The following is a 27,210-nucleotide window of genomic DNA, read 5'->3' as shown; positions in this document are numbered from 1 at the left end:
CCACAGAGCAGTTAGCTAAATATCTAGCTAATATTTGACTGGGCAATTATGTGTGTAAAATGCTGATATATTTATTTGTGAGCCAACTCCCCCCACCCCTATTGATCTCTCTAGTGCACAGAAAATGATGACACATTTTTTTCTTGGTGAGTTATCCTGGTCTATGTTATGTTAGAAAACGGATGCAAAGCTAGCTTTCAAGTGACAAATGACACAGCAGGAAGGAAGGAAGGAAGACCCATATGTTTAGAAAACCAATATGACAAGGCAGATGATATGCCTTCACTAATCTTCAACCTTTTTGGACCCAAGTCCCACTTTTAACCCAAACATGCATTTGGGGACCCATTTCTTAATCTTTTACCACATATTTGCATGGTGGTAGTGCTCCTGCAATATCTTATGGTGGGAAAATATGGTCTGAACTATTTTGAGTATCTGTAGCTAGAACATTAGTAAGGGGGGGGGAGGGACATCTATGCCATGTACAGATTTCACCTTTGCTACCAGTAGTCCTTTAGTCCTCAGCTTACTACGCATGGAAATATAGAAAGCTGGTGCACTGGAAATGCCTGTTCAGTCATCAGCTTCCTAAATAGCCACAGGCAAATCACATGCCTTTCACTCAGCCTCAGTTCTGCATCTTTAAAATGGGAGTCTTAACCTCACTGCAGCAATGGCCACATTCCCTCCTGGGGTGCATACCAGTGATGGGTGGGTGGAACTTGTAAATGTGGTCAGAACAATAAATGTGTCTCCTACATGCACTTGCACACCTTTCTCTATCCTCCATCCAGGCAGCCAGAAAGCATTTATCAGAGTTCAAGGAAACATTTGCTAGCCAGGCAAAAGCATCCAGGAAGGGCAGAAGTGGGTGTGGTATGAGAGCGCTGAGGTCAGAGTCGAGAGAACTGGAGGGCCACATTTGGCCCCTGGGCCTGAGCATCCCAACCCTGGCCTTACAGAGTGTCGTAGAGGATAATGAAACAGCTATAGAAGAAGCATGCTTCAGAAGCAACATAGGAAGTAATTGAACAATGTCACATTTAGGGTTTCTTCACCACCCTCCCCAACACAAATACACTTGCCTTTTGTAAGTTCCAGGAATTTAGTGAGCAAACTAGGGGAAGTGCCTCGAACGCGAAAAGCGTCCCCGGTTGGGTTTCTGTCTGCGATGCAGTCTTGCAATGGCACAGAAGTAACACGGTGTGTGTGTGTGTGTGTGACGAAGAACATTCCACAGACAGAAAAGAGTTATGGGATTCCCTATGGGTTTGGTGGCTCAAAAGCACCACTTCTTTAGATTTCTTTAGAAAGGGAAAGGCCGCGCAGTGCAATGCCGAACCGTCCTCACGCGCCCTTTGTCTTTTGCATTTTGCATCCCCCCCCCCCCCGGTTCCTATCCGAAGAGGGGAAGCGGGGATTGCTGTTTGGGAGCAATTTCTGCAAATGCTGTTGGGGAGCATTTCTGAGGAAGCAGCAGCAGCAAGGAAGGTGCAGCGCTCCTTCAGGTCGCTAGAAGCCGCTGCCGTCCCCGCCGGATTCGCAGCTCCCCTTGCAAGGGCCGCCTCCCTCCCTCCCTCCCTCCCTCCTCGCGGCGCCTTCCCAGGCTCCTCTCCGGGTAAACAGCGATGGCCGCAGACGAAGGAGGCGGAGAACAGGATAACAACATGGGGAACCACTTGCAGCTCATTCCCGGTAATGGTCGCTCCCGGCGCGCGGCGCGGGCCGGCCCTTCAAGGGTGGGCGGCGGGGGAGGCAGAAGGGCGTGCGAAGTCTCCTGAGGTATTTGGGTGGGGGGCGGCGGCGCCTAGTGCGTGGCAAAAAGAAATGGGGCGCTACTGGGGGTGGGGGGCAATAAGACTCGGGCAAGGTAAAAGCCACTGGCTCCGAAGAGCTTCCTGGAGGAGGAGTGGGGTGGGGTGAGGGGGCCGGGGGTTTGTGACAGTTGGGGTGTGTTTAAAGAGGTTTGTGGGGAAGAGAGGAAGGAAATAGGGGAGTGGGTGTATCGGAAGCAAAGAAATTGGGAAGGGGGGGGGGCTCTTAAGGAAACCGCACCGCTAGGGCTTTTAGGAACTGGAGTTGCTTTGGGAGAGGGCAAGGCATGGGTGAGAGCTGGCAGTTTCAGGAATTGGGGGAGGGAAAATGTGTGTGGTGTACTGGGGAAGAGGTGGTGCCGAGACCCAGATAATATGGGGTACTGGATTCCTTGGCATAGGCGGTGGGTGCGGGGACAGGGACTGGGATGGGTGGCCTTAAGTTGGAAAAGTGGGGTGTGTCTGGAGTAGGACAAGAGAGAAGCTGACACAATCCAAAGGCAAGGAAGGGTGAGACTGCGTTGGGAGGAATTAGCATCCTGCTGCCATCTGCCTGCATAAAGCTGGAGGAGCATCTGGAACCACTCCTGCCTGCTCCTTAAGCAACACAGCAAACAGGTGGACATATGTGTGGGTTTTTTATCGCAGGAGGATGCAAGGACTTTTCCAGTTAGGTTTCTGCCTCTCTCCGGTGCCACTAAAGGCATAGGAGTTGTGCGAGGGAACCGAGGCTGCAATCCTTGGTTCCAAAGATGAGTGCGAAGATGGAGATGGTGACCTGAAGGAACAGAAAGGGAAAAGTGCAAGTGCGGGCGCTGGGATGTTGTTGTGGACAGAAAAGGAAGGGTAGGGAATTGTGGTCTTGAGAGAGTATTGGAGCCTGGAACTTGAGGTAGGACAGAGAACTGAAGTGTTAAGGGAGGGTAGGGGAAATCTTCCAGGGTCACAGATTAAGAAGAGTCTGGAGTAATAGTGAGGTATCATATTTTGGCGAGGAAACAATAAAGGCAGGAAGATGGATGGGTATTTGTGACATTTGGTGGTGAGGGATCTGGCGTTTGGAATGGAGCCAGGGGGGAAATATTGTATGACTGGGGCAGAAAGAGAATAAGCAACATGGTACTGGAAAGCTGGTGGAGGTGAGAACCAAGAACAAGAATAAGAATCAAAAGCAGCAGACTGAGACATAGGCCATTAGGATTTAAGGAACTGGAACAAGGGGGGAAATGTGTAAGGGCTTGTGGTAAGTATTCACAAATCTGCTGCTACTATATAAACATTGTGCTGTATAGTAGTAACAGTTCAGACTTGTAAAGTAGGAGTATTAAAATTTGCTTTTCTTTGTCAAACAGTAGTCAGCCAAATGTCCCCAAGTGATTGTGATATCTGTCCCCTGTGTGTCATCAGGGGTATAAGGCTAAGAAGTAAACCTTACACAAAATCCAGAGTGGAGTCCCTAAGATAGTTGGATGGCACCTTGTATGCCTACTTTTGGCAACTCATGCAGCCAAGCTGGTGCCAGACATACTGTTCTGCTTTCCCCCATCAATGAGGCTGAGTAGGGGGTCTTGTCATTTGGGTAGCCCAGGACCTCCACACACACTTCCCAGGCTTGTGCTCCAGGGAGGTCACTTCTGCGCTATCACAACGATTTGACTTCACACTTGGAGGTGCACTCCATTTTCTCCCGAAACAGATGGATGCCATTGATGTATCTCCAGCAGGTCACTCACTCTGAATTGTGAGGTGTTGTTTTAAGCTGCCATAACTAATCTCTGTGATGTTGTCTGTCAATGGGGAATGGGGGGAAAGATTGATGATATATGCTAAGGAGTGGTTCACAATAGTTTTTTAAATTACTATTTATCATTTACAAAGCACCCAAAATGTTCTAGGTACTATACAGTGGTGCCTCGGGTTACAAACATTTTGGGTTACAAACTTCACTAACCTAGAAGTAGTACCTTGGGTTGAGAACTTTGCCCCAGGATGAGAATGGAGGCCCTATTAGCGAAAGCGTGCCTCAGGTTAAGAACGGTTTCGGGTTAAGAACGGACCTCCAGAACGAATTAAGTTCGTAACCTGAGGTACCACTGTACAGAGATTTAAGAACAAGAGTACTGGCCTGCGGACTTTCACTTTAATAGATTCAGTAAAAAAGGAATAGGGAGGGAAAGAGAAACAAGAAAATGAATACTGTATGCTGTTTCTTGAAGTTAAGTTACATAATTCTAGTGACCAGCTGAAATGGCTGCTGAGGAGATTGTTCTGTGATGAAAGAGAAAGTGTCATATGAGCAAAAGAGGTGCCATAAATTTGGCTGTGATGAATACAGGGTTTTCTGGAGTCAATATAAATTTTGATTCTGTTAAAAAACAAAACCACAAACAACTAAAAGCCCAAATTGTTTAAAATATGTCTGTAGCAGGCCATATATATTTTATCTGAATAGCTTTCAGTTGGATGTGCTGTAGTGGTAAGAGAAGGTAGCTTAGGGAAACAATTACTGGTTTACTTTGATAAGAGAAGACTCAAAGGGCTATCTACATTAGATCTGTGTTCCATTTACTAATCCTTTACTATTATATATTCAGGCAGCCTCTGTTAGGAGGGCAGAGCTGAATTTCTGCGTGTTTCGAACTGAAAAATAAGAAAAGGGGGAAAATTTTGGCCACTTCTAATTGGAAAAAATAGACCATTATCTCTTTTCTTTTTGTGAAGATTAGTAGAAAACTACTCTTTGACACTCACACTATGTCATCTGCAACAGTGATGGGGCTAGCTATTGACCATAGGCTATTTGCTGTTTTGCAGGGCCTGCCAGATTTCAGCTGAACACTGTACCCCATTTGTACAATGTCATACCATGTAGAGGGGTGACAGCTGGGTCTTTTTGATGATGCCTCAATTATAAGCATCTGCTCACCTCAGACTTTATATTTTTCATTTTTGTTTAAGGGGTTTTTACTTCGCCACACGTTATTGATCGTTAGCAGTAAAGTAAGCATTTCCATTTAAAAAAAAAATCAAGACAGGTCTAACTGCCTTCTGCTAAGTTTTTGGGCATGCATAATTAGTTATGAGGTGGGACGCAGGTGGCGCTGTGGGTAAAAGCCTCAGCGCCTAGGGCTTGCCGATCGAAAGGTCGGCGGTTCGAATCCCTGCAGCGGGGTGCGCTCCCGTCGTTCGGTCCCAGCGCCTGCCAACCTAGCAGTTCGAAAGCACCCCCGGGTGCAAGTAGATAAATAGGGACCGCTTACAAGCGGGAAGGTAAACGGCGTTTCCGTGTGCGGCTCTGGTTCGCCAGAGCAGCGATGTCACGCTGGCCACGTGACCCGGAAGTGTCTTCGGACAGCGCTGGCCCCCGGCCTCTTGAGTGAGATGGGCGCACAACCCTAGAGTCTGGCAAGACTGGCCCGTACGGGCAGGGGTACCTTTACCTTTACCTTTAATTAGTTATGAGGTGTCGAGCACAGTCAGATTCAATACATAGTTCACAATAAAATTATTTTCTTCATTGGGTTTAGGTTAGAAATCAAAACGATTCCTTGCTTGTTAAGAACAGAATGATTCCTTACTACGTGTTAAAAACAAGTTAGCAATAGTAGTATATTATTCTATTGAATGAGTCGCATTTCCTGAAAAGCTTTCACTTGGAATATACTTCAGAGAGGAAATGAACAAGGTGAGCAGCTGGGCATATTGGAATGGTTGCAAGAAAGTAAAGGTGGAAAGGAAATGAAGGGAGAAAACAGCATACTTTGCTTAGTCATGTGCAATAGGCTGGTTGCATGGATACTGTGGTAGGTGTTATCCTTAAAGAATGAAACTGAAAGGAAAGGTTGTGACTAAACCTGTTTTTCCAGCTGTTTTCTTGTAATACGTTGGCTGCAAGTTAATATGTAGAATTGATATTAATAAGACTTCTTAGTATTAGTCTAGTGTTCAGGGAGGAATGCTCAGTTTACATACTATTTGCATATGGAAAATTTGGTTGCTTTTGCATAAGACTGTGGCAACTTGGGTTTCTGTTCAGTATGTAATTTGACTTTATTCTTTGAACCATTTGTATTGAGCAATTAGACTATTTTTGGCTACTGGCACCCTTGGCATTGTGAACTTTGCTTTTCTCCTGCTCTCTGCTTATAGTGCAACTTAATTTAGAAGTTGGGTAACCATCTCTATAGATTTTGTTGCACTATCATCAGAGAGCAGGAAGAAAGCAAACTTCACCATGCCATGGATGCCAGTAGCCAAACAAAGTTTAATAGACAACATGGGAGATTCAGCCTTAGAGCAGATGATTTAATTAGAGCAGTAGTACCAGCGTTTTGGGATCTACTACCTGTGACCTGGGATCCACTTTTAAGCCCAACCAGATGCAAGTGGTTGTTTAGCTGTTTTTCAATACAGTACATTTCTGTTCTTGCCTAAAACACACACAAGAGTTTTAACAGTTTTGCTGGTTCTACCTGAGGTTGGTACATAACCCACTGCTATGAGCCTTCAGAACCTTTCTTCAACCATTCAGTATGCTGTCCTGTGTTGTAGAAATGTACAATCAAAGACTGTGACTGTGCCCTTTCTGTAAAACTGCGACTCTCAAAAGTGTCAGACTCATAATTACTGTTCCCCAGTTATCCAAAGGAGAACTTCAGTATCACAAGACTATTGACAAATGAACTTCTTAATCCATATCCTGCAGAATATAAATGTTTCAAATATAAATAAAATATGTTGTTTTGCACAACAGCAAACCATACTGTACTGTGTTACCTGAAACACTAACAAATTGGTCGTGGCATAAGCCTCTGTGGTGAACTCTTATTTTTTGCTGCAACATTTAACACAGCTATCCCTCTGGAAATTACTTTGGATGTTTACCTTAATTTAATATATCTTAAAATATGTGTGTAATTTCACTTCCATCTTAAGATGATAGAAGGCAAGATGTGTGGTGTCTTCATCCACCTGTATTTTGTCTTGCATCTGAGAAAGATAGGCTAAAGTGATGGTTTTTTTCCATTGTGCCACTGCAGTAAGATGAGTCATCGCTCTTCACAGGCTTTAGGCTCTTTCAGCCAAAATGCAGCACAGTTAGGCTGCCACTTCTTTTCGTGTTAAAATAAGTGAAAATGAGAAACAGAAGAGCGCTTAGCATGAGGTGGTCTTGAGAATGAAACACGACCTCATGCTAAAAGTAAATGGCAGCACATTTTAAAGGTTGCATCCACCATTTGATCGAGCTTCAAAGGAAAGCTTTACAATGGAATGTAGATAAAATTGCCTTCTGCAAATGGGCCTTTAAAAAAATTATTGAAAGGTGACATAACCTGATAAACTATTTATGAAATGTGAAAATTGGTGATGAGCTACTCTGTGTTCAAACAGCATAGAAAATATGAGACCAGCATTTTAAGATTTCAGAAGCAAAATTAAGTACAATGGTACATACGCTTCAGGTTACATACGCTTCAGGTTACAGACTCCGCTAACCCGGAAATATTGCTTCAGGTTAAGAACTTTGCTTCAGGATGAGAACAGAAATTGTGCTCCGGTGGCGCGGCAGCAGCAGGAGGCCCCATTAGCTAAAGTGGTGCTTCAGGTTAAGAACAGTTTCAGGTTAAGTACGGACCTCTGGAATGAATTAAGTACTTAACCCGAGGTACCACGGTATGTGGCTATAGTTGCTTCTGCAACAGCAGTGCAGGGAAAGAAGTGTCATTTTGACTCTTAAAATTTCAAGACAGTAAATTTTAATTTACCTTGTGTGTTGAATGTGTCATGGTATGCCAATACTGTTCATATTGATAAAATGGTGTAGGAATGTCATGGCAAGGTAGAATCATTCATCACCCTCGTGGTCTAGATCAAGGTTAGCTAATGTGGTGTCCCTTATACATTGTTGGACTTCCTGCATCACCTATAGTCAGGGATGATAGGAGTTTCAATCCAGCATTATCCGGACATTACCATATTGACTACCCTTGATCCTAGGCGTCTCTTGGAGTTTGGGGGCTGAGCTGTGCTCACCATGGTGACTTGTAGCTTGACCTACATTATGGAGAGCAATGATTGCTGTTTCAATGGGGTGAACAGACCTACACTTTATGACTTAGCTTTCTACAGCTTAGTAAAAAAATGCCACCCATGTTTTATGATGCACTCCTACTGTTCCACACTGTGTTTCACTCTCCATCTGGCCTTTTACTGTAGTTTTTGTGAAATAATTTGCCTGTTCACCTAACAGCTGAGCAGCTGTGTATTTTTAAATGTAATTGTGCGGAGGGATTGTTTCCTTCAGGTTAATTTGCCATAACCCAGGGGATTAGAATGGAGGTAGCAACAAGAATCACAACTAAACAAGCCCTTCAAATTAAATTCTGGCCAAAGAAGAAAGATATTTTTTCCAGTTTGTCTTCCCATCATCTGATGTATGGTTGATGGGCAGAAAGGGATGTTGGAATGCCCTGCCTAAGAAAGTGTGCTTGGCCCCATAGTTTAGTTTTTGTCTGAGGTTTTCTAAACTGTGCATGGAATCTCCATGAGTAGAGGAGGCTCCCTGCTCCAGATCTTTACCATCAGATTAATTGAAGGTGGTAATGATGACATAGTGGAGAGGTTTGGCAGCACACCTGTGTCTCCATGTTTACCTGTTAGTAGAACTAACACCAGAATTGGGTTAGAGAGCTAGTATGGAAAGGAAAAATGTTAATGCACCCTACTGATTTAGAGGCTACAAATCAGGTGCAAAGATTATGGTTTACGTTATCTATGGTATTGAGGGTATTCTGTTTGCTGTTTGTTTTTTTTTAAAAAAAGGGACATACAATTACAGGAAACACTGGGAATGTTTGCTAAAGTGGCATTAGAATATTAAAGAAGCATGAAAAGATGCAAATCATCATAGATTTCTGCTCTACAGTAATTCATGAATGGGTGTGAGTGCCTTGACTACTCAGCTAGAACTAGCCCAAGACTGCGGAACAAACTAGATGTGCTTGTTATAATGCAGTTTGGCATTTCATAGCTACATTTTGTTTAACAAATAGGTCAACTGGATATTCTGATTGGACCATGATGGAAGCAAATGATTAAATCCTCTCCAAACCACCACCCACAGGCAACATTCCAAATCTTGTATGTCCCTTGTGCCAGCAACATGTTAAACAAAGAACAGCCGTACAAAACGAAACTGCACAGTAAAAGTCATGTCTAGTTTGGCCCAGAACATCTTTCCATATCCATCTTATTTACCTGATTTGGCATTCTGATTTTTTATCAGAATCTCAAAAAATTAACCTGCATGGTTAGCATTTTTCTAATGGAGGTACCGTAAAAACTAAAGTGGTGTGGTTAATAAAGTACCATTACAACAAAGTGATTTTGAAAGTGAGATATTGCTGTGAGAAATGTCTAATTTGTTTTAGGCGTCCAGTTGCTACCCCTCCCAGTTTGGTGTCACCTGCAAATTGGATGAGCATCCCCTCAATTCCTTCATCCAAATCGTTTATAAAGACTTTGAACAACAGGCCTAGGAAAGAACCTTGGGGCATTCCACTTGTCCGTTTTCTCCGGGATAATGAGAAACCATTAGTGATCACTCTTTGCTAACTGCAACTCTACCTAACAGTAACCTCATCCAGCCCACATTTTACCACCTTCTTCAAAAATATCACTGGTGACTTTGTCACAAGCATTTTGCATATTAGCCTTTTGAGTCCGTCACGCAGAGATCCATATTGTTTTTGTAGAGCTCAGTACATAGAGCTTCTGTTCTGTTTCGTGGGTTGGATGCAGACTTTTCTCTCACTGTTTGCTGAAGAAACCAGGATCCTATGGGCTTCCTGTGGATTGAAGAAGCTCAGTGACCTTCCCCCCACTACCACTTGCCTCACTTCTGCAAAGGGTTGCCCAACCCTCTAGAACAGTTTTTGTGGGCACGGAGTGAAGAGGAACTTAAGGGACCATATATCCCAATGGCAAAGCATATATTTTATGTGCACAAGAAAGTATTGTAGAGTAATTCCTGGGCATTTATTTAACAAAACCTGAAAAGACATTTATTTAAGTTGGACACTTGTTTCTAGGTAGTGTAAATGATATTTGGCTAGTCCATATAAGGCAACTGCTTATATTATATTATAATTTGTCACAATACATTGCAAGTGATGGACTTTCACCATCATTTTTTTCGGAAATATTTCCCTGATATCAACTATTTTAGGCAATTTAATACTTGTGGTACTTTATTTTTTTGACAACTTGTTTTTTTGTTTTTCAAAAAACTTTCTTGGACTTTTTAGCAGAGAGTGAGGAAGAAGATGACGTTGACATGGAAGTTGAAGATCAAGACAGCAAGGAGACTGAAAAGCCAAACATCATTAATTTTGATACTAGCCTGCCAACTTCACATGTGGTATGTGTGTCATATTGTTGCTCTTTCCTCAGCATGTGTGTTCCATGTTGGAAAGTTAGAGCCCCAGGGACTATGTATATGGAACCATCAAAAACCATCTTCCACTCCCAAGGAGATTTTACTTTTTCCTGTGACTTCCAATTTTATCTCATGGTAGTAGCAAGAAAGTGAACCTAAATCCAGCCATGTTCTCCTACTAGAGCAACTTTTGGCCTAATCCTGTGGACTGTTATGGAAAAGTATCTTCTTATAGGGCTGTGCACTCACTTCCAGTTAGCACTACAGTCACATTGCCTAGTATGCAGGGGTTTAGTTCCAATGGTTGCACGTAGCCAAAATTACCTTTTCCTTAGCCGGCAAGGGGGAAGGAGACTTCCCTGTGTGTCCACTGCCTCTTCTTACTTCATATGCCAGCGACCACCAGGCAGAAGGGAGGAGGAGGGAGGGAGACAGAGAGACACAAAGGCAGAAGAAAAAGGCTGGAATGGATCAGGAACAGAGGTGTAGCCAAGCTCGTACGATTAAAATTGCATATGTTAAATGTGTAGAAGATGAGGCTCAATTGTACTGCAAGCATGGGAAACACTAGTGGCTATTTTTGTTTTTCTTAGGGTTCCGTAGATCTAGTCCATTCACCCCAAAGCTCTGTTGTCTTTAATTTTTGCATTTATAAACTGTGAACGATTCCAAGAACCCTCCCACTGAATTGCGACTTCTAACTGCTTTTCATTTCTTATTTTGGAAAGTATTTAGGATCTGATATGGAAGAGTTTCATGGAAGGACTGTCCATGATGATGACAGTTGTCAGACTATTCCAGTCTTACCCCATCTGATGGTAATGTTGATTCCTGGACAAACACTGCCTCTTCAGCTCTTTAGCCCCCAAGAGGTTAGCATGGTGCGGAATTTAATACAGAAAGACAGAACCTTTGCTGTTCTTGCATACAGGTAAATTAGTAAATAGAGTTGCAGTTATGTGAAATTTATGCCATATCTGTAATGGAGAATGTTATGGACTATTGCATTGTTGTTTCGTGTTGTTACACTCATTTCCTGAAAATCCCGAGCAGCTTGGGGGCTGAGGGGGAAACTGAAGATTCTTGATGAAGAGGTAATTCTGAAACAAGCTTACAGTAGCTTTTCCTGATATGTTGGTTTTTCTTCTTCTTAGTAACGTACTTGAAAGAGAAGCACATTTTGGAACGACAGCAGAAATTTATGCCTATCGAGAAGCACAAGAGTATGGAATTGAAACAGTCAAAGTAAAAGCAGTGGGAAGGCAGAGGTTTAAGGTTCTTGAAATAAGGACTCAATCAGATGGGTAAGGAAATAAGGAATATGTGGCAATGTTGAACAGGGGAGCCTGTTTATATCCGGCAAAATTTAGCAATCTTGCCAGTCTTAAATTTTCTCAAAATTCTCTCTTCACAGTTTGGTGTTGCTTAGAGAAATAGGTGGGATGTCTAAGTAATGAGTAATAATACCTTTTATGTGTACAGGTGTATGGTATGAAGCCACTTCCTTGCCATGTAAATATGATTTTGGCTGTGTCATACTGTTAACTAATCCAGGGTGTTTGATGGTGTGCTACATAAATGCGCACCTTTAAAATTATGGATTATGTCTTTATGAAGCAGTGCATTTATTCTCTTCAGCGGTTCTGAAAACTATCGCCCACTTTTGTGGCACAACTGATATTTATTACTCCCTTTATCCCTCAACATCAGAGACCTAGCAGAGGATGAACAATAATAAAATATTTATGTTTAATAGATAATGACTCTTTACAGAAAACAGCATCATAAATAGCAATAATTAATGCAGAAATAACATTTAAAGCTGTCTTTAACTTTTAAAAAACAAACTCCTAACTAAAAGTTCTTCCAATTCTAAGATTATTATTTTTTAATTAAATTTCTATACTGCCATTCTTACGAAGATCACAGGGCACTTTACAATATATATAAACCCAACAGTTTAAAAGGCCATAGATTGTTCAATAAGCCAAAGGCCTGGGAGAAGAGGAAAATTTTTCCTGACCAACTATGCAGAAGGTTGGGAAAGGGGGGTTGTTTCCTGTCCTTTGCTAGATGGGGGTTTCTGAGATTTTTTTTAAAAGGCTTGTTTTCCTGACAGGGGGCAGTGGTGTTGACCTTCCATAACTTGCCACCCTAAGAACCCTCAGCAACTTTTAAATTTGGGGGGTTTCATCTAAAAAAAAAAAAAAGTCTGGGTTCTCCCCCCCCCAAATCCCACTTTTTTCTTAACCTGGAAAAGTTTTGAGCCATAGCTGGCCACTGTTGGACTACCTTCTGAAAAGGAAGCACTAGGAAAAATATATGATTAAGGTCTCTGTCTGTTTTGCAGAAATCTGTGTGTATAGAATGAAAATGATTTAAATACGTGTTTCCCTCGTAATAAATTCATAATCCTCACTTGGAATGTAGCAATTTGAACACAAGATGGCGGCACACATTAATGTCAGAAACTATATGTGTTATGGGAATGTTTTTTAAACAGGGTGGTATTCAAAGAGAAGACCTGTTAAGTTAATGGATGTGACTAACTTAGGTTCATTAATTACAATGGGTCTACTCTGAGTTGGACTTGGTTGACTACATCTCTATAAGATTGTTCTCTTCTGTAGTGGTGGCATGGTTTTTGTAACCATTCTACACTGGGAGAGATCAAAGACATCTGGAAAAAAGAGGAATATTGAGGAATAAAGTTCTTTGTCTAGACCTGTCTTATGTTTTACATGTTTTTCAACTAAAATTTTCGTGATGATTGGATATTACCTGTGGAATGTCAGCTGAATAACACATATCGGGAGGAGACAAGTTTCGCGATGGCAGCAAGCTTTGCTTAAGACTTGGAACTTGTTTGGTTTTAATATCTTTGCCCATTTTAAAAGAACACACTTATATTCAGGAGCACGTCTATTGACCCTTGGGGTTTAACTAGCACTGGGGAAAATCCAACCAAATAAGTATCCATTATAGGCTGCAAAAGTAAAATGTGGAAGTGAGATTTTTAAAATCCATTAAAATTTATGGGAAATTTATTTTCCCCCAGATGTCTTATTGATGTAGCTAAAGGGGCTGAGTAAATAGACAGACAGTTTTCATACCTGTGTGAAATCTCTTTATCAGAATACAGCAGGCAAAGGTGCAAATCCTCCCTGAGCGAGTTCTGCCTTCAACTATGTCAGCAGTGCAGCTGGAGTCCTGCAGCAGATGCCACATATTTCCTTCTTCCAAGCCTGCAGCATGGCAGGATCAACATATACATCAATGGCGGCAGAAATATCAAAAGGTCAGAAGCTAATGGTATTTTTATTTTTTACGTTTTTGGTATGACATTTCAAAAATCAATATAAATTCCATCTGTGTGTCTCTCCTTTTATAGAAAGACGTATGAAATGGGACGGTGCCTGTCAACCCCCTGCTGCCGCAGATTATTTGTGTGACTTATCAGTTCACCACAATGGGCAGCTGCACATTTTATATTAGACAAGTTATAATTGGTTCCAATTATCTTTTGGCTACTCATTTGAAGGAAAGGTCTTTTTTGTGTGTGTGTGTAAGGAAAGGAAAGTGTGTGGGGGGAGACTAATTTGAGAGGCTTAAGTCAAAATGTGTGTTAAGCTATATGCTGTAGGTTTCATGCCTTATGGAAATGGAACAGATTGTGACAGATTCCATGTGTCTTCAGAGGAATAATGCAGGATTAGTTCCGGCTTTCTTTCCTATCTTATATACAGTGGTACCTCAGTTTAAGAACAGCCCTGTTTACGAACTATTCAGTATATGAACTCTGCAAAACTGGAAGTAGTGTCCTGGTTTTCAAACTTTACCTCGGTCTAAGAATGGAACCCAAACAGTGGAAGGGGACCGGTAGCAGGAGGCCTCATTAGGAAAGCGCGCCTCGGTTTAAGAACGGTTTTGGTTTAAGAACGGACTTCCGGAACAGATTAAGTTTGTGAACCAAGGTACCACTGTACTAATAGCAAATATATTCTCGAGGTGTGGGTGCTTATGTTGCCAAAATAGGTAAAAAGGTAAAGGACCCCTGGATGGTTAAGTCCAGTCAAAGGTGACTATGGGGTTGCGGTGCTCATCTGGCTTTCAGGCCGAGGGAGCCGGTGTTTGTCCAGACAGCTTTCCGAGTCATGTGGCCAGCATGACGAAACCGCTTCCGGCACACTAACTGCGCACAAGGAGGAAGTGCTTGCATGCTTGAGGAAGCCCCAAGGTTTGGTGAAGTACAACAAATATTGTGGAACTTGTTACAAGAACATCCTAGGAGAATTGTGCATGCTCATTTGGGCAGAAAATGAAAACTGAGGGTGGGTAAATGACGTACAGTGGAACCTCAGGTTACGTACCGTCCTCCTTATGAACACTTTGGGTAACGAGCTCCGCTAACCCGGAAGTAGTTGCTCCTGGTTGCAAACTTTGCCCCAGGATGTGAGCAGAAGTCGCGCAGCAGCAGCAGCAGGAGGCCCCATTAGCCAAAGTGTGCCTCATTTCGGGTTAAGAACGGACCTCTGGAACAAATTAAGTTCGTAACCAGAGGTACCACTGTATCCTGAAAAACGGGTGGAACCACGAGCAGGAACACACCGCACTGGAAAACTTGTTTGCAGGTTTCCCTTTTTCTAATTGTGTGGGAAAAAGTGTGGACTGGGGCTGGATCAAAGAAGCATTTCAGTTTAAAGCGTTGTTAATTTAAACAGGGAAAGCAGGTAGAGAAAAACGGGGCTCCACGTTGCCATCTGGTGGCACAATGTTATATCGCACACACAACGCATATAAATCTGTTTCTCTGCCAGTCTAGCTGAGTCCTAAGTCAGATTGGTTGATGGCTGGAAACTTTTTACTTTTAATGCGTAAGAACATAAGAAATGCACTGATAGTTTAAGCTAAAGATGCATATAGGGCAGCACTCTGTTCTCATAGTGGCCAACCGGATGCCCAAATGTAGCCAGAGGTGCAAGTTCAGGTGCTTGGTGCAGACGTCTGGGACCCTGTTCATCAGAGCAGCCCCAAAACATGTCTTCTTCCCTTTCCAAGTGACTTGGCTGGAAAAAGAGGGCTTTCAATCTCTCAGAAGAAACCTGCAGGAACCTGAAGAGTACTAGATGAAGAAGAGCACAAACTAATGCCCCAGCCTTGTTCAGATAGTGTTTTGGGTCAAATCTTCCAGTTGCTCAACATTATCCAAGTAAACAGAATTCACTGAGATGCTCTTGCTGTGGTGGCTATGTGCTGTGCAGTTCTTTTTCATTTGAAGATGAGCCCTATCCTGTTATACCCGAATAGTTTTCCTCAGGATTAACGCCATAACTTTTCCTGACCTTAATGGTCATGCATGTTCAAGCCTTAGCAAGTTCCTGGCAGTTTTGTTGCCACTCTCCATAGTAAAGTACTTAAATGAGAAGTTTTGAAGTAACTATTCAATTGGGTGCAATTCAGACTAGTGAACTGAAGGGGAAATTGGTATGAAGACTTCTGATTCTTCATCAGAGGAAGGTGGATTCCCTCACTTCTAGCTCCAGTTACACTTCTAGGTTTGAATTCACTGCAACAGGTGTGTGCCATTTTATTTATTTTTGGCATTTTGGGACCGCGTGGTTCTTCCATTTATCAGTCATACGTCTGTTTAAACTCTCTCAAGTTCCAATTGATCTCTTTACACCTCTTATGGACACATAGTTCCTACTGCCTAGTTATTTGCCTGGCTAAGCTGCTTTCTGGAGTTCTCTATTCTGCCCTTATCTATTGCTAGCCAGGCCATTCCCAAATTTGCTTCACTCTCGGTCTCAAGCAATCACATCCTTCTTATTAAAGGAATATTTTTTATATTAATCTTCACTTCTTTGGATACCTGCTGTGATAGCCTCTTTCAATGCAGAGCACAGGTCTGTTTATCATAAATGCAATTATTCCCACAAGCACTAGTTTAACAAAACTTTTTTTTTCAAAGTCTCGGAATAATCTCCCAACATCAGACTTCTTCAGCGCTTGTGTAAAGTCACTCACATTTCCTCTCTTGGTATTAATTTGCTAGCTTTGGGGAAAGGTAGAATGTGTGGTTCATCCATGTAGCACTATTAACAAAGACTCCACATCTCACCCTCAAAATAAAACTTGCAGAAAATAGTGTTAGCTATTTGAACCATTGCTCAGAGTAAATCTGATGTCTTTAAAAAGTCCTTAAGTGGGTGTTTATAACTATGGTCCCTAATTTTGGAGGTAACTTAAAATGACCGTTATATCTTCAAGGAATATTGTTAGCTTTCCTCTTCTCTTTTGTGATCTCTTGGATCCCTTTTACCTTTTCTTGAGGCTTAGCTCCCCCCCCCCCCAAATGCTGTGTTTCAGCTAATAACTGGAATGTATACGTGAGTTTTGCAGCTTCCTGATATATGCAGCAGCATAGACACAGCTTCACTTAACCCAAGCCGTTTGAAGAGCTTTTCTGTACGATTGCAGCAGCTTGGACCTCATAAATGCAAACAGACCAAGGTTGCTTTCACACAGATGAGAATGCCTTGTATTCCAAACTCATTTTGGCCTGCATCATTCACACAGTGGTGTGCTGTGAAAAACAAGAAGGAAATAGATGTGTTTATATCGGTTTGTATTCTGTTGTGGCTTTGTACGAAGCAACTCATACGAAGGAAGCATTCCATTTTTGCTTATTTCCCCCTACCTACTACCCATTTACAGTCCCTGAAAAGTTGTTCCAGAAGTGGGCATAGTTTGAATAATGGCCCAGAGGTTTGTAGAAGGTAGAACTGGGCAATATATCAATATATTGTCCAATACTGGTTTGAAGTCCTCTACTGTGATATCAGTTTCATAATTTTTGACCTGGCAATATATTGCGAATCATGATGCATGTATGTGTGCTCTGCAAAAATGACAATGTGGAAACAACCGTGAAGCCACTCTATGCCTCTACATAGCTCCATCCTTATTTCAGACATTGTATATTGTGAAGTTTAGTTGGTGGTATAGCATGATGTTGAAAACCAGGTATCACCCAGCCCTAGTAGGAGGATTGGCCAAAATTGCATGTCCCACCTTGCCTCACTTATTTTTTTTTTTATCACATTTTGATATACCCATAGATTTTACTTTATTAGTTTAATCTGTAATTGATGATGATTATGCCTTTAAAGAGTGAGAGTTGTGCAGGAACTTTCAGGGCTAAAAAACCCTTCAGTAGCAATTCAATGGTTCCAAAGTGTACCCTCACAGAAGTAAAAACAGGGTTAAAATGTTTACTTCTGTGAGGGTATACTTTGGAACCATTGAATTGCTGGGCAGCACGGTCTGAAAAGCAGTTGCAGTAGACTATTTGGATTTTAAGTAATGTTTGCACTATTGGGGTTGGTGTGAATAAAATCAACTTAAACTGCAATATTTGGAATTATCACAGTAGAAATATCAACCTGATGTCTCCAGATTAAAAAAAGTATTGGAAACTATGTTTAAAGATATAAATAAAGGGGATCAAGCACATTTCTTTCTACTCACCAGGGTTTTCTCAGGTTCACAAGGTGTGTTTTGTACCTTGATCGTAACATAGTGAAACAAATAATTATGCTAATAGAGCATGCATTGGGGAGGGGAGATTTGCTTGATGAAATATTTATAGAAGTGTTCTCTTTCCTCTAGTAACTGAAGAATATCATTTATTACTTAGCAGTAAGGGTAAATATCTCTATCTGTTTTGTCTTGCAGCGCAAATTCCACTGTGCTAGTCTGACTTCCTGGCCGTCTTGGTTGTATTCCTTATATGATGCTGTAAGTATTAATAAGGTCTTGCTCTTGGTTTTATCTCTCAATCTGGCATGTTCTTTTTGCCTCTGAGAGAACAAACCTATGTTTTAAAATGGCAGCTAACCAGTGAAATGCTACTATGCGTTAGATATCTGACCTTCTGTCAGATATTGCCAAGGAAACACAAGTTGCTGTCTCAGCAAGATCGCTGCCCCCACGGCCTATACCTAAACAGCATTGACAGGTTCAACCACCTCTCGACCAGCATGCAATCGTCTTGGTCGAGACTAACAAGAGTGGGAACCTCTGGACTGTACAAGTTCTGCAAGGGATAGATATAGTCTGCCAATACACACTGGAATCCACCCTGCAATCAGGAATGACAAAGTGGCAGGAGCCAGGAGTTTGGTGAAGAAGAAACTGGGTCATAGGCTAATTCAGCAGCAGGATTACATGGTTTTATTATGCCTTACATCTGCCATCCAACACACTTTCACCAAGGCGTGTCTAAGACTATCAACTGATAAGATTGGTGATTGCTAAATGGATTGTATCCAAGGATGACTCCTTTCCATGAGTGGAAACCCCATGGTGAAATCACTGGGTACCACTCATAACGTTTTAATATGTCACAGTTCCCTCAACCCTTACAGAGAGCTAATTGGTTGGCATACATATGTTTAGAACAAGAAAGGTGTACTATGTGCCCATCTTGCCCATGGATAAAACAGTATGATTCAGGGGGTCACCAAGCTTTTTGAAGTAGTGGGGACATTTTGAATTTTGAAAGAGGGCTGGGGGTGCCAAGCACAAAATGGCTGCCACAGAGGGGCATGGCAATAACGCAGAATTAATGAGACAACCATGCCTGAAAACCTTATTGTTACCATGGGAATTCAGCTATGTCCTACTTGTCCTGATTGTGGAGAAAACACACACACACACACACACACAGAGAGAGAGAGAGAGAGAGAGAGAGAGAGAGAGAGAGAGAGAGAGAGAGATTCTGTTGCTATCTAACAACAGGAAGCATTCCTTGGTACCATGAAAAGTACACAAAGTAGCCATACACATCTTATTCCATAGAAGCAAGTACCTGCACATTTTGCTCCATAACTTTATTTCTAGGAGGCCTAAATACTTTTTGGAAATGAAAGCTCAGAGATTTGGGCACCACTGTATGACTTCAGCTGTGCCATGGCTTAACACCAAGCTGAAATTCATAGAAGTGTGAATTAGACATTGATACGTGTGTGGATTTCAGCTTGGTGTTAAGAAGCTGCACCTTTCTTAATGAAACTTTGCTGCAGAAGATATAGCCAGATACACTTTCTCTCCTTTATTCTTCATTCTTTTTTTTTTTTTTAAGAAAAAGGAGTTTGTATGTTTAAATTAGGTTTTTCTTCCAACACAAGGAAACCTTGATGGAAAGAGTCAAGCAGCAGCTGCATGAGTGGGATGAAAATCTTAAAGATGAATCGCTTCCATCAAATCCAATAGGTACTCTTAATAAATAACTTTTCCTTGAAAATTGTTCTTGTTTGCTTCTCTATGCACTTTAACTGATAGAAGAAAAAGTTGCATTTGCCTAGCAAAGTAGGCTCTGATCAATGAAAGCTCATGGCCGCATTAAGACACTACACATTTTCCAGTTCTCCATGGTATAGGGGATTGGCCATGAATAGTGTGTATTCAAGACAATAAGATTCAATTCACATCCCAGTTTGGCATTTAAAAACAACAACCTGATTTCAGTTCACAGTGATTCAGACATTGCCTAATTTGGAAAATTTAAACTTTATGTTTTCACATGCAGGTTTTTTTTTTTAAATCTAGCTTTTCTCTGTTTGACAGACTTGGATAGAGTTTGTGGGCATAATGGCCCTTCCTGGATGGATAAAGCCGGTCAAACCCTAGGGTTTTAGTTTGTGCTGAGCACCTTTTTATACACACACACACACACACACACACAGAGAGAGAGAGAGAGAGAGAGAGAGAGAGAGCATTTCAGAAAGCATTTACTTGCCCTAGCCTATTGTTCTGTGGGAAATTTGCCTAAGAGGAATACAACAGAGAGGTATCCCTAGCTAAGAACTCTGCCAAATTTTGGAAAGATGTATAGTGGGTTCTTAGCAGTAGACATCATTTTAATGTTGATTTTGTGGGGAGAACGTCCCTTCCTGTGGTTTGGTGGGCAGCAATTTTATCTTGAAAATGGCATGCATAACAGAGGTGCTCCTAGAAAAGTCACCTGCTAATTTTCAAATGGAGAGACTAGGAAGTTATGAATAGTGAAGGGGACAGCTTCAAACCCATTTTCTGCTCAGTTGACACCAACATAGCAGAAAACTATAGAAAGTAAGTGCAAAGCTAGTTTGAGAGACGTGAATGTGGGCATGTGGCATAGCAGCAGCAGGACTTGAATGTCCAGCATTTGTCCAAGCAGGGACTGCTAGGAGGGCTATTAAAAGAGAATAGAATAGGCACTAACTAATTTCTTCCTGATTAGAGGCTAGACGGTTCCAAAAAACAAACAAAAATACCTCCCTTCTCCACCCTGACATTTTCCTTATCTGGCTAGCTTTGGGAGAAAGATTTCACTTTTGACAAGCACATTGTTTCCAGTATTTATTTTACGAATCTCAATGCATAAAAGGCTTTGGAGATTCCTGCTTTATTTCAGAGTGCTTTGGCAAGACCCTATTTTGGTTCAGACAAATTGCAAATCTTTGGCTCAAGGTTCAGGACTTGTCTGGATCTAACACACACCCCTGTTCCCTCTGTACCTTTTAGAGTTGTCCGCTTTAAATAGCACATAAGCTTCCTTCCCAACATTGCAGATTTTCGGTGTGAAAGCCACAAAAAATGACTTATATGTGGTCATTGTCAAGTAATAGACAATATAGATTGCTACTATCACATGTAACCCCAGCACCACATCAGGCATCAAACAGAAACTTCCATTACTATACAAGTGAGCGGCTCATATTTATAAGAAAATGGATTAACTATGTGGTTTAACATTGCCTTTGCTCTTTGCCTTGCTTTACAGTTTGCATAATGCAGCCTGAGAGAGTTGCATTAAAAAAGCAATATTGTCACCTTTCTGATTTTTTTTTCTTTCTAATGCTATATGTAGTGCATTTTTTAAAGATCATAGTCCGTATGCATCTCCTAAAAAGCATGTGGCAGAAATTGCCACTTCGTTTATTCCAGTTGAGCTGATGCCAAAAAAGATTGCTGGTAGATTATGATTGATTCCTTGTAATAGTTATGCACTGATTAACTGGAAATTATAATGTGCTGTGTGTCTGCTTGACCTTCTTTTAAATATATGAAATTGAATTTCTTCAGATTTTTCATACAGAGTTGCTGCTTGTCTGCCCATTGATGATGCACTGCGAATTCAGCTGCTTAAAATTGGTAGTGCTGTTCAGCGATTACGATGTGAACTAGATATAATGAACAAAGTAAGTGTACCGAACTCCTTACAAGGTCTTGAAATTGTTCTCTTGCTTACCTGGGAGCAAGTTCCCAGTTAAGACTTTTGAGTAGACACAAGGCTATCAATAGCTACTAGATACGATGGCTATAGGCTGCCTGCAGGATTGGATACAGCATGCTCCTGACTATAGACACTTGGACACAACAATGGTTGAGTGCTATTGCACTTATGCCCTGCTTTTGAACTTCTCATTGTCATCTGGTTTGCCGCTTGTGGAAAATGGGATGTGGAATGATGATGGCCAGAGGGACAGTCAAGGATAGAGACATTGGTGGCTCTGTTCCATCACTGGGTCTAGAGTGTTTCCAATTTTGCGAGTCTTAGATCTTTACAACTTTCAATAAGGTTGTTGTCAACCTTATTACATTTAATGTGTCAGTCTCTTCATTGCCGCCACAGAAAAAGAGTTTCAGGAAGCAGTTATGAAAACTTCTTAAAGGAAAAGAAGGTTCCAAGTGGTCTCCTTTTTAAGAAAAGTTACTGGATTAAATCTGCTTTGCTTGCAATTTAAAGTATTTAAACAAAATGTTTTGTGGATCTTCCGTTCTGTTAGTTAAAAAGTGTTAGTTTCCCCATTTATGTTTGCTTTATTGCTTTTGTAGTGTACGTCTCTCTGCTGTAAGCATTGTCAAGACACAGAAATAACTACTAAAAATGAAATATTCAGGTGAGTTTGCAAAGTGCTTACACTGTAGAAATTGCCTTGAAATAAATACCCTCTTAGCTTCTAAACTGCATTTTAACAATTATACATTTTATTATTTTAGCAAGCAATTTGTAAAGATTGCATTTTAGGTGGACAATAATCCCAAAACAAATATAATCTTATATATATATATATATATATATATATATATATATATATATATATGACTACAAATGTTTGGGTCTAAGTGGATCTCACTGATACATGTGAAAATCACTGAGAGTGCTCGTGTTCTCTTATAGAAAATTTTTATTCTGCTGCTGAGAAATTTTCACAGAAACATGTTAAGGCAATGAACCAATATGTGGTTGTTGGCCAGATTGTTGAAGCAGGTAACAAAATGTTTTGGGGCAGAGTGTTTCTTGAAATGCCATCCCTTGACCTCAGATAGTCTTGGCTGGTCTCCCCCTTACTATCTATCTATCTTTCTATGTATTTTTATATTATTATTATACCTATATACTACTGTATCATAAGAATATATTACAGCTGTTTACAATATAAAAACATAAAACCAAATAACAACATAATAAAAAGGTAACAAATTAAAACAAAAAACATTAAAAAGATAGACCAATTTATTTATTAAAAAAAATTTATAGCATTCACCTACAATTCCATGTTTCTGTGATCTCCCCCCATGATGAATATTAATGTTATTTCAAAACAGTAATACTCCCATGTCTAATTTCTCACCAGCCACCAGTATCTTGAGTTTTCGAAGTTGACTTTTAAAAATTTGTTTCTTGCAGTTTATCTCTTGGTGGGCCTATGGCTGCATATGTGAATCCTCATGGATTTGTGCACGAGACGCTTACTGTGTACAAAGCTTGCAACTTGAATCTGACTGGCAGATCTTCCACAGAGCACAGCTGGTTTCCTGGGTAATAAAATGCCTCTCATTAACGCTAGTAGGTTTGGGTATTAATATGCTGTTTGAATGCTTTTGCTTTTTACTGTATTGGTGTATACCTCATACATAGCGTATACCCCAAGAACTAGTAAAATAAAGAGTTCCTGGGAGGTGCCAAAAAAGCCAAGCCCCCAGAATATTGAGCGTTGGGCAGGTGGGAGGGACAGACAGCCAAGACACCTTAATCAGGTGTGCAATATATTTCTTCCTTATCCATCACAAAGCTCCTTGTGGCTCAAGCATTTCTTTTAATTTGTACTCACCATTCCTGCATGCAGATAATGATTTTTTAACAACTTCAGGGCATAGAAAACAGATATTCCTGCTGCTGTTCTGGTTCAAATGCAAACTGGATTATTGCTTGTTTGGAAATACTCTCATAAGCATTACCCGTCAGGGAAAGGTTTCTAGCCTAAACATCTGAATAACCTCTAAGCAAATTTGTTAACTCATATTCTAGAAGCCACCCATATAATTTTAGTTCATGCCCTTAAATTGGTTGGATTCTGCCAGTACTTGCTGAAGTACTATACAGTCGTACCTTGGTTTTCGAACAGCTTACTTCTCGAATGTTTCGGCTTCCGAATGCTGCAAACTGGGAAGTCTCTGTACCGGTTTACAAACTTATTTTTGGAAGCCAAATGTCTGACGGGGCTTCCGCAGCTTCTGATTAGCTGCAGGCTGCATTCAGAAGCCGCGCTTTGGTTTTCGAATGTTTTGAAAGTCGGACGGACTTCCAGAACGGATTCAGTTCGACTTCCAAGGTACGACTGTGGTGGCTTTGCTACTGTGAGCTCCAAGTGACAGTAAGGGCTATTGCAAGTAGTGATTTATGAGATATATCCTGCTCAAAAAGGCTAATACCATGCTGTCCACTCCTAGGTATGCATGGACTATAGCCGAGTGCAGAATCTGCGGAAGCCACATAGGCTGGAAGTTTACTTCAACAAAGAAGGATATGTCACCTCAAAAGTTCTGGGGATTGACCCGTTCTGCCCTGCTGCCAAGGATTCCAGAAACAGAGGATGAATCTGGTAAAAGATCACTGTTGCTTTGCCTGTGATCAGATAACCTTACCTTGGATGAATTAGCAGTCAGTGTCTTCTTAAAAAAAAAAATCAAAAAATCTGCAAAGTGCTGCATCTTATGTCTGATTATCTAAAAGGATCTGTTCACCTGAGCTTTGTGCAGATAAAAGTACTGTTGCTTCCAAAGGCCCTGAAAAAAATGACATTTTAAGATTGAGACTTCTGGAGGAAGAAGTACCAAATGTGCAACGGAGATGAGAAAAAAAGTAGCCCCCCCCCCCGATTCTTTCATAAACACTGAGACAGACAGCTCAGACTTAGATTTGCCCTGTAATAATGCAAGAAGACTCATACTATCGGTGGGAAGATAAAACTGTGGAGGAGGAATGAAGACTGAGTGTAACTCAACTTGTGGATAATGAACAGGTATAAGATATTGCCCACTGTTATATTTGCCTGTAGAATGTTGTGAATTTATAAGAAGCCCTGTTTTTTTAACTGTGTGAAATAAGCTTACAGGTATTAGTGTTTGCTTGAATAAGCCTTAAAAGAGGACAAGGCCCAAACCTCCTATAGGGGTTCATGTGATGACAGTAGGTCCCTCGTCACAAAGTGGTTGCTGGCAGAAGCCTGCTGCTGAAAGGACTATTATATGCAATTCCTTTGTTTTTTAAAAAAAATCCCTATAGAATTGTTTTGTTGTATCACCTTTAGCTGATTTTGCTCCATTTGGCATGTTCTGACTGATTTTTTTTAAAAAAAACCGAAAACATAAGTTATTCATGAAAATGTTTAGGACTGCGATAAAGTGTAATTTTCTTCGTTAATATCTTCCGTCTACCATATTGCGATTGTGTCTCTTTTACATGTCTAAGATTCTGTGGGGTCCTTGGCAGTGCCATTTTTTTGGCATTGGTAAGTTGCAGCTGTCTGTCAAAAGTCTGAAAGGGTGTAATTCACTTATAACTAATGCTTCCCATTTGAGCAAGTTGGTTTTTAGGAGACATGTATGGGTTATTGAAATGGGGGCTAAAAACCGCAGAAAGGTAGGTGTGTGTGTGGGTGTGTGTGTGTGTGTTTTGCCTTGTTTTCTTAGAATGCACTTTGGCAAGGAAAGTCTGCAGATGGCAGACTTATTTTACATATATTGGTATTCCCCACCCCTCCCCAAGTCCATTTTTGTCACTGCACTTCTTCAGAATATATTGTTAGAGATCTCATTAAAGGTGGCTAAGTATCTTGTTGAAGTAACAGCATTACTGATTTTATAAGAACCAATGTATTTATCTGTGGAGGGAGATAATGGCTTTAAAAAAAAGCAAGCCCCCAAGTTTAGTGATCCTGCCATGGCTTCCGTCACTCCACTGCTGAAAGCTTATTTTGCTGGCAATAAACGGCATTAGACACAGAAAGGGTGTTAGGAACTCAGTGTGCTTGATAGATAGGAACAAGCAACTCTGTAATTCAGGGTTGCTTCCTTGAAGTCTTCTACCTCTGTAGTACTATGTTGTTTTTTTATTTCTCATTCCGGTCACAACTGAACGATCACCTTTATTTCGTGCTACAGCACTGTCTCTCCGCTGAGCTGTGAAAAGCAATAGTAGCTAAAACCTCATTTTGGACAGAGATGTAGGTCGTTGTGTTAAGAGAGAGCATTTTAGCTTTTTATTTTCTCCAAAAGGAGCTTGTATAGGATTGCAATATTAAAACATTAATGTAAAAGCACAGGATTGTGATGACTGGCTGTACTAAAGCGAGTCAGGATACTAGAGAGCTTTCTCTTAAGTGGGAAAAATGTTGGAGCCTCTGTTTTTTGTTTTTAAAGAGGCTGGAGTTTTCATTGCCATCAGTGGGATTTGCGGGTGGCAAGAATTTTGAAGGGGGGGGGAGCCTCTGTTTTGAATGGTGGTGGGACATGACCATTTGCGAAGCTGGCATGTGGGTAAGGGGTGTGTATGTGTGGATTTTGAACCTTTGCTAACAATAGTGTAATGCTAATATGACTTCTACATGTTAAAACCTCATTCTTCCATCTCTTATGTGATGAATGCTCACTGTAGCCGGTGCCCCATTGCAAGACCTCTCTCTACATGCTGCTACCATCTCTTCACCTCCTAAGCATGATGAGATCAAGAGCAGGTCTGAGGTTCCAACACTTCTCTTACCCACCATTGTAGGAGGGGAGAATGTTTTCTTCTTCTTCTTCTTCTTCTTCTTCTTCTTCTTCTTCTTCTTCTTCTTCTTCTTCTTCTTCTTCCTCTTCCTCTTCCTCTTCTTCTTCCCCCTCCTCCTCCTCCTTGAACAGATCACTTTTACTACCTCTTCCCCACCATCACCCCAACCATATTATAGAACAAACTTTTCTATCTTGCACAGTGTCATAGGATCAGGGAGGTCCCACGTTTTCAGTGAACCAATACGTTTGTTGCATTGCACAGATCCTGTACATGCAGATGATACAAGCCAGGACCTGTTCCTGATCTTGCTGTACATAGAGGTGAGGCAGCAGAAGCACTGCCCACATCTTTTATTAATATCAACTATGTTTGTGTGCAAGCCAGCTTCCAATAAACAGAGGTTGTGTAACAGCAGTGTTTGATGAACTGATGTCAATATATTTTACTGGCTTTTGTTATGCAGTTGCCGCAGAAGAAGACAGAGTAGTTACACAAGACGTCAGCAAGCTTAAAATTTGCCTATTGGGTGGAAATGTGTGTAAACACGGGGGGGGGGGGGAGTTGATTTTTTTTAAAAAAGGGGAAAGCATTATAGTGAGATCAACGAGAAATAAATACTCCACTAATTTCATTTAATGTTGACTTGTTTCTGCCTTCTGCCCCAGTCTGTGTAATGGGTTTGATATTATCAAGCTCATAACATTTTCTAGCTTATAAACTAGTGTGATTTCAAGTAACTGCTAAAAGCGTATATTCTGGTGTTGTGCAGCTGGATGTTGTACCCTCAATGAAAAATTCTTTATGTAGATTATATGCTTTCTGGTTCCAGTATAAAACCAATAATGCTTCTC

The 27,210-nt window shown here is 41.1% G+C and overlaps 1 protein-coding gene across 3 annotated transcripts; it reads left to right on the top strand.

Annotated features, from left to right (window-relative positions):
* The first annotated feature begins 1,533 nt into the window (after nucleotides 1-1,533).
* Nucleotides 1,534-27,210, top strand: CRBN (cereblon). 3 transcript variants are annotated; one of them, XM_081184270.1, is made up of 11 exons: nucleotides 1,534-1,698; nucleotides 10,124-10,236; nucleotides 10,983-11,185; nucleotides 11,409-11,558; nucleotides 13,390-13,552; nucleotides 17,992-18,054; nucleotides 19,446-19,530; nucleotides 21,385-21,500; nucleotides 22,138-22,202; nucleotides 22,994-23,125; nucleotides 24,037-27,210. In XM_081184270.1, exons 1-11 carry the CDS (start codon nucleotides 1,632-1,634, stop codon nucleotides 24,215-24,217), a joined length of 1,338 nt encoding a protein of 445 aa, XP_081040396.1. In that variant the 5' UTR covers nucleotides 1,534-1,631; the 3' UTR covers nucleotides 24,218-27,210. The 3 variants fall into 3 exon arrangements, with proteins under 3 accessions (XP_081040396.1, XP_081040397.1, XP_081040398.1); XM_081184271.1 differs by having other exon boundaries at nucleotides 1,565-1,698; nucleotides 10,127-10,236; XM_081184272.1 differs by lacking the exon at nucleotides 1,534-1,698 and adding an exon at nucleotides 2,738-3,060.

The sequence above is a fragment of the Podarcis bocagei genome (assembly GCF_964188305.1).
Source record: "Podarcis bocagei genome assembly, chromosome: 2".
NCBI classification, from domain to species: Eukaryota; Metazoa; Chordata; class Lepidosauria; order Squamata; family Lacertidae; genus Podarcis; species Podarcis bocagei.
The sequence above is the reverse complement of the archived record's forward strand: the minus strand, read 5'-3'. Positions and strand labels throughout refer to the sequence as shown.

Excerpts from the sequence above, each read along its gene's own strand:
- CRBN (XM_081184270.1), top strand. The coding sequence starts at position 1,632 with ATGGCCGCAGACGAAGGAGGCGGAGAACAGGATAACAACATGGGGAAC. Across the intron at positions 13,553-17,991 it reads GGCGGCAGAAATATCAAAAG|CGCAAATTCCACTGTGCTAG; the intron begins GTCAGAAGCTAA and ends TTTGTCTTGCAG. Across the intron at positions 21,501-22,137 it reads AACTAGATATAATGAACAAA|TGTACGTCTCTCTGCTGTAA; the intron begins GTAAGTGTACCG and ends TTGCTTTTGTAG.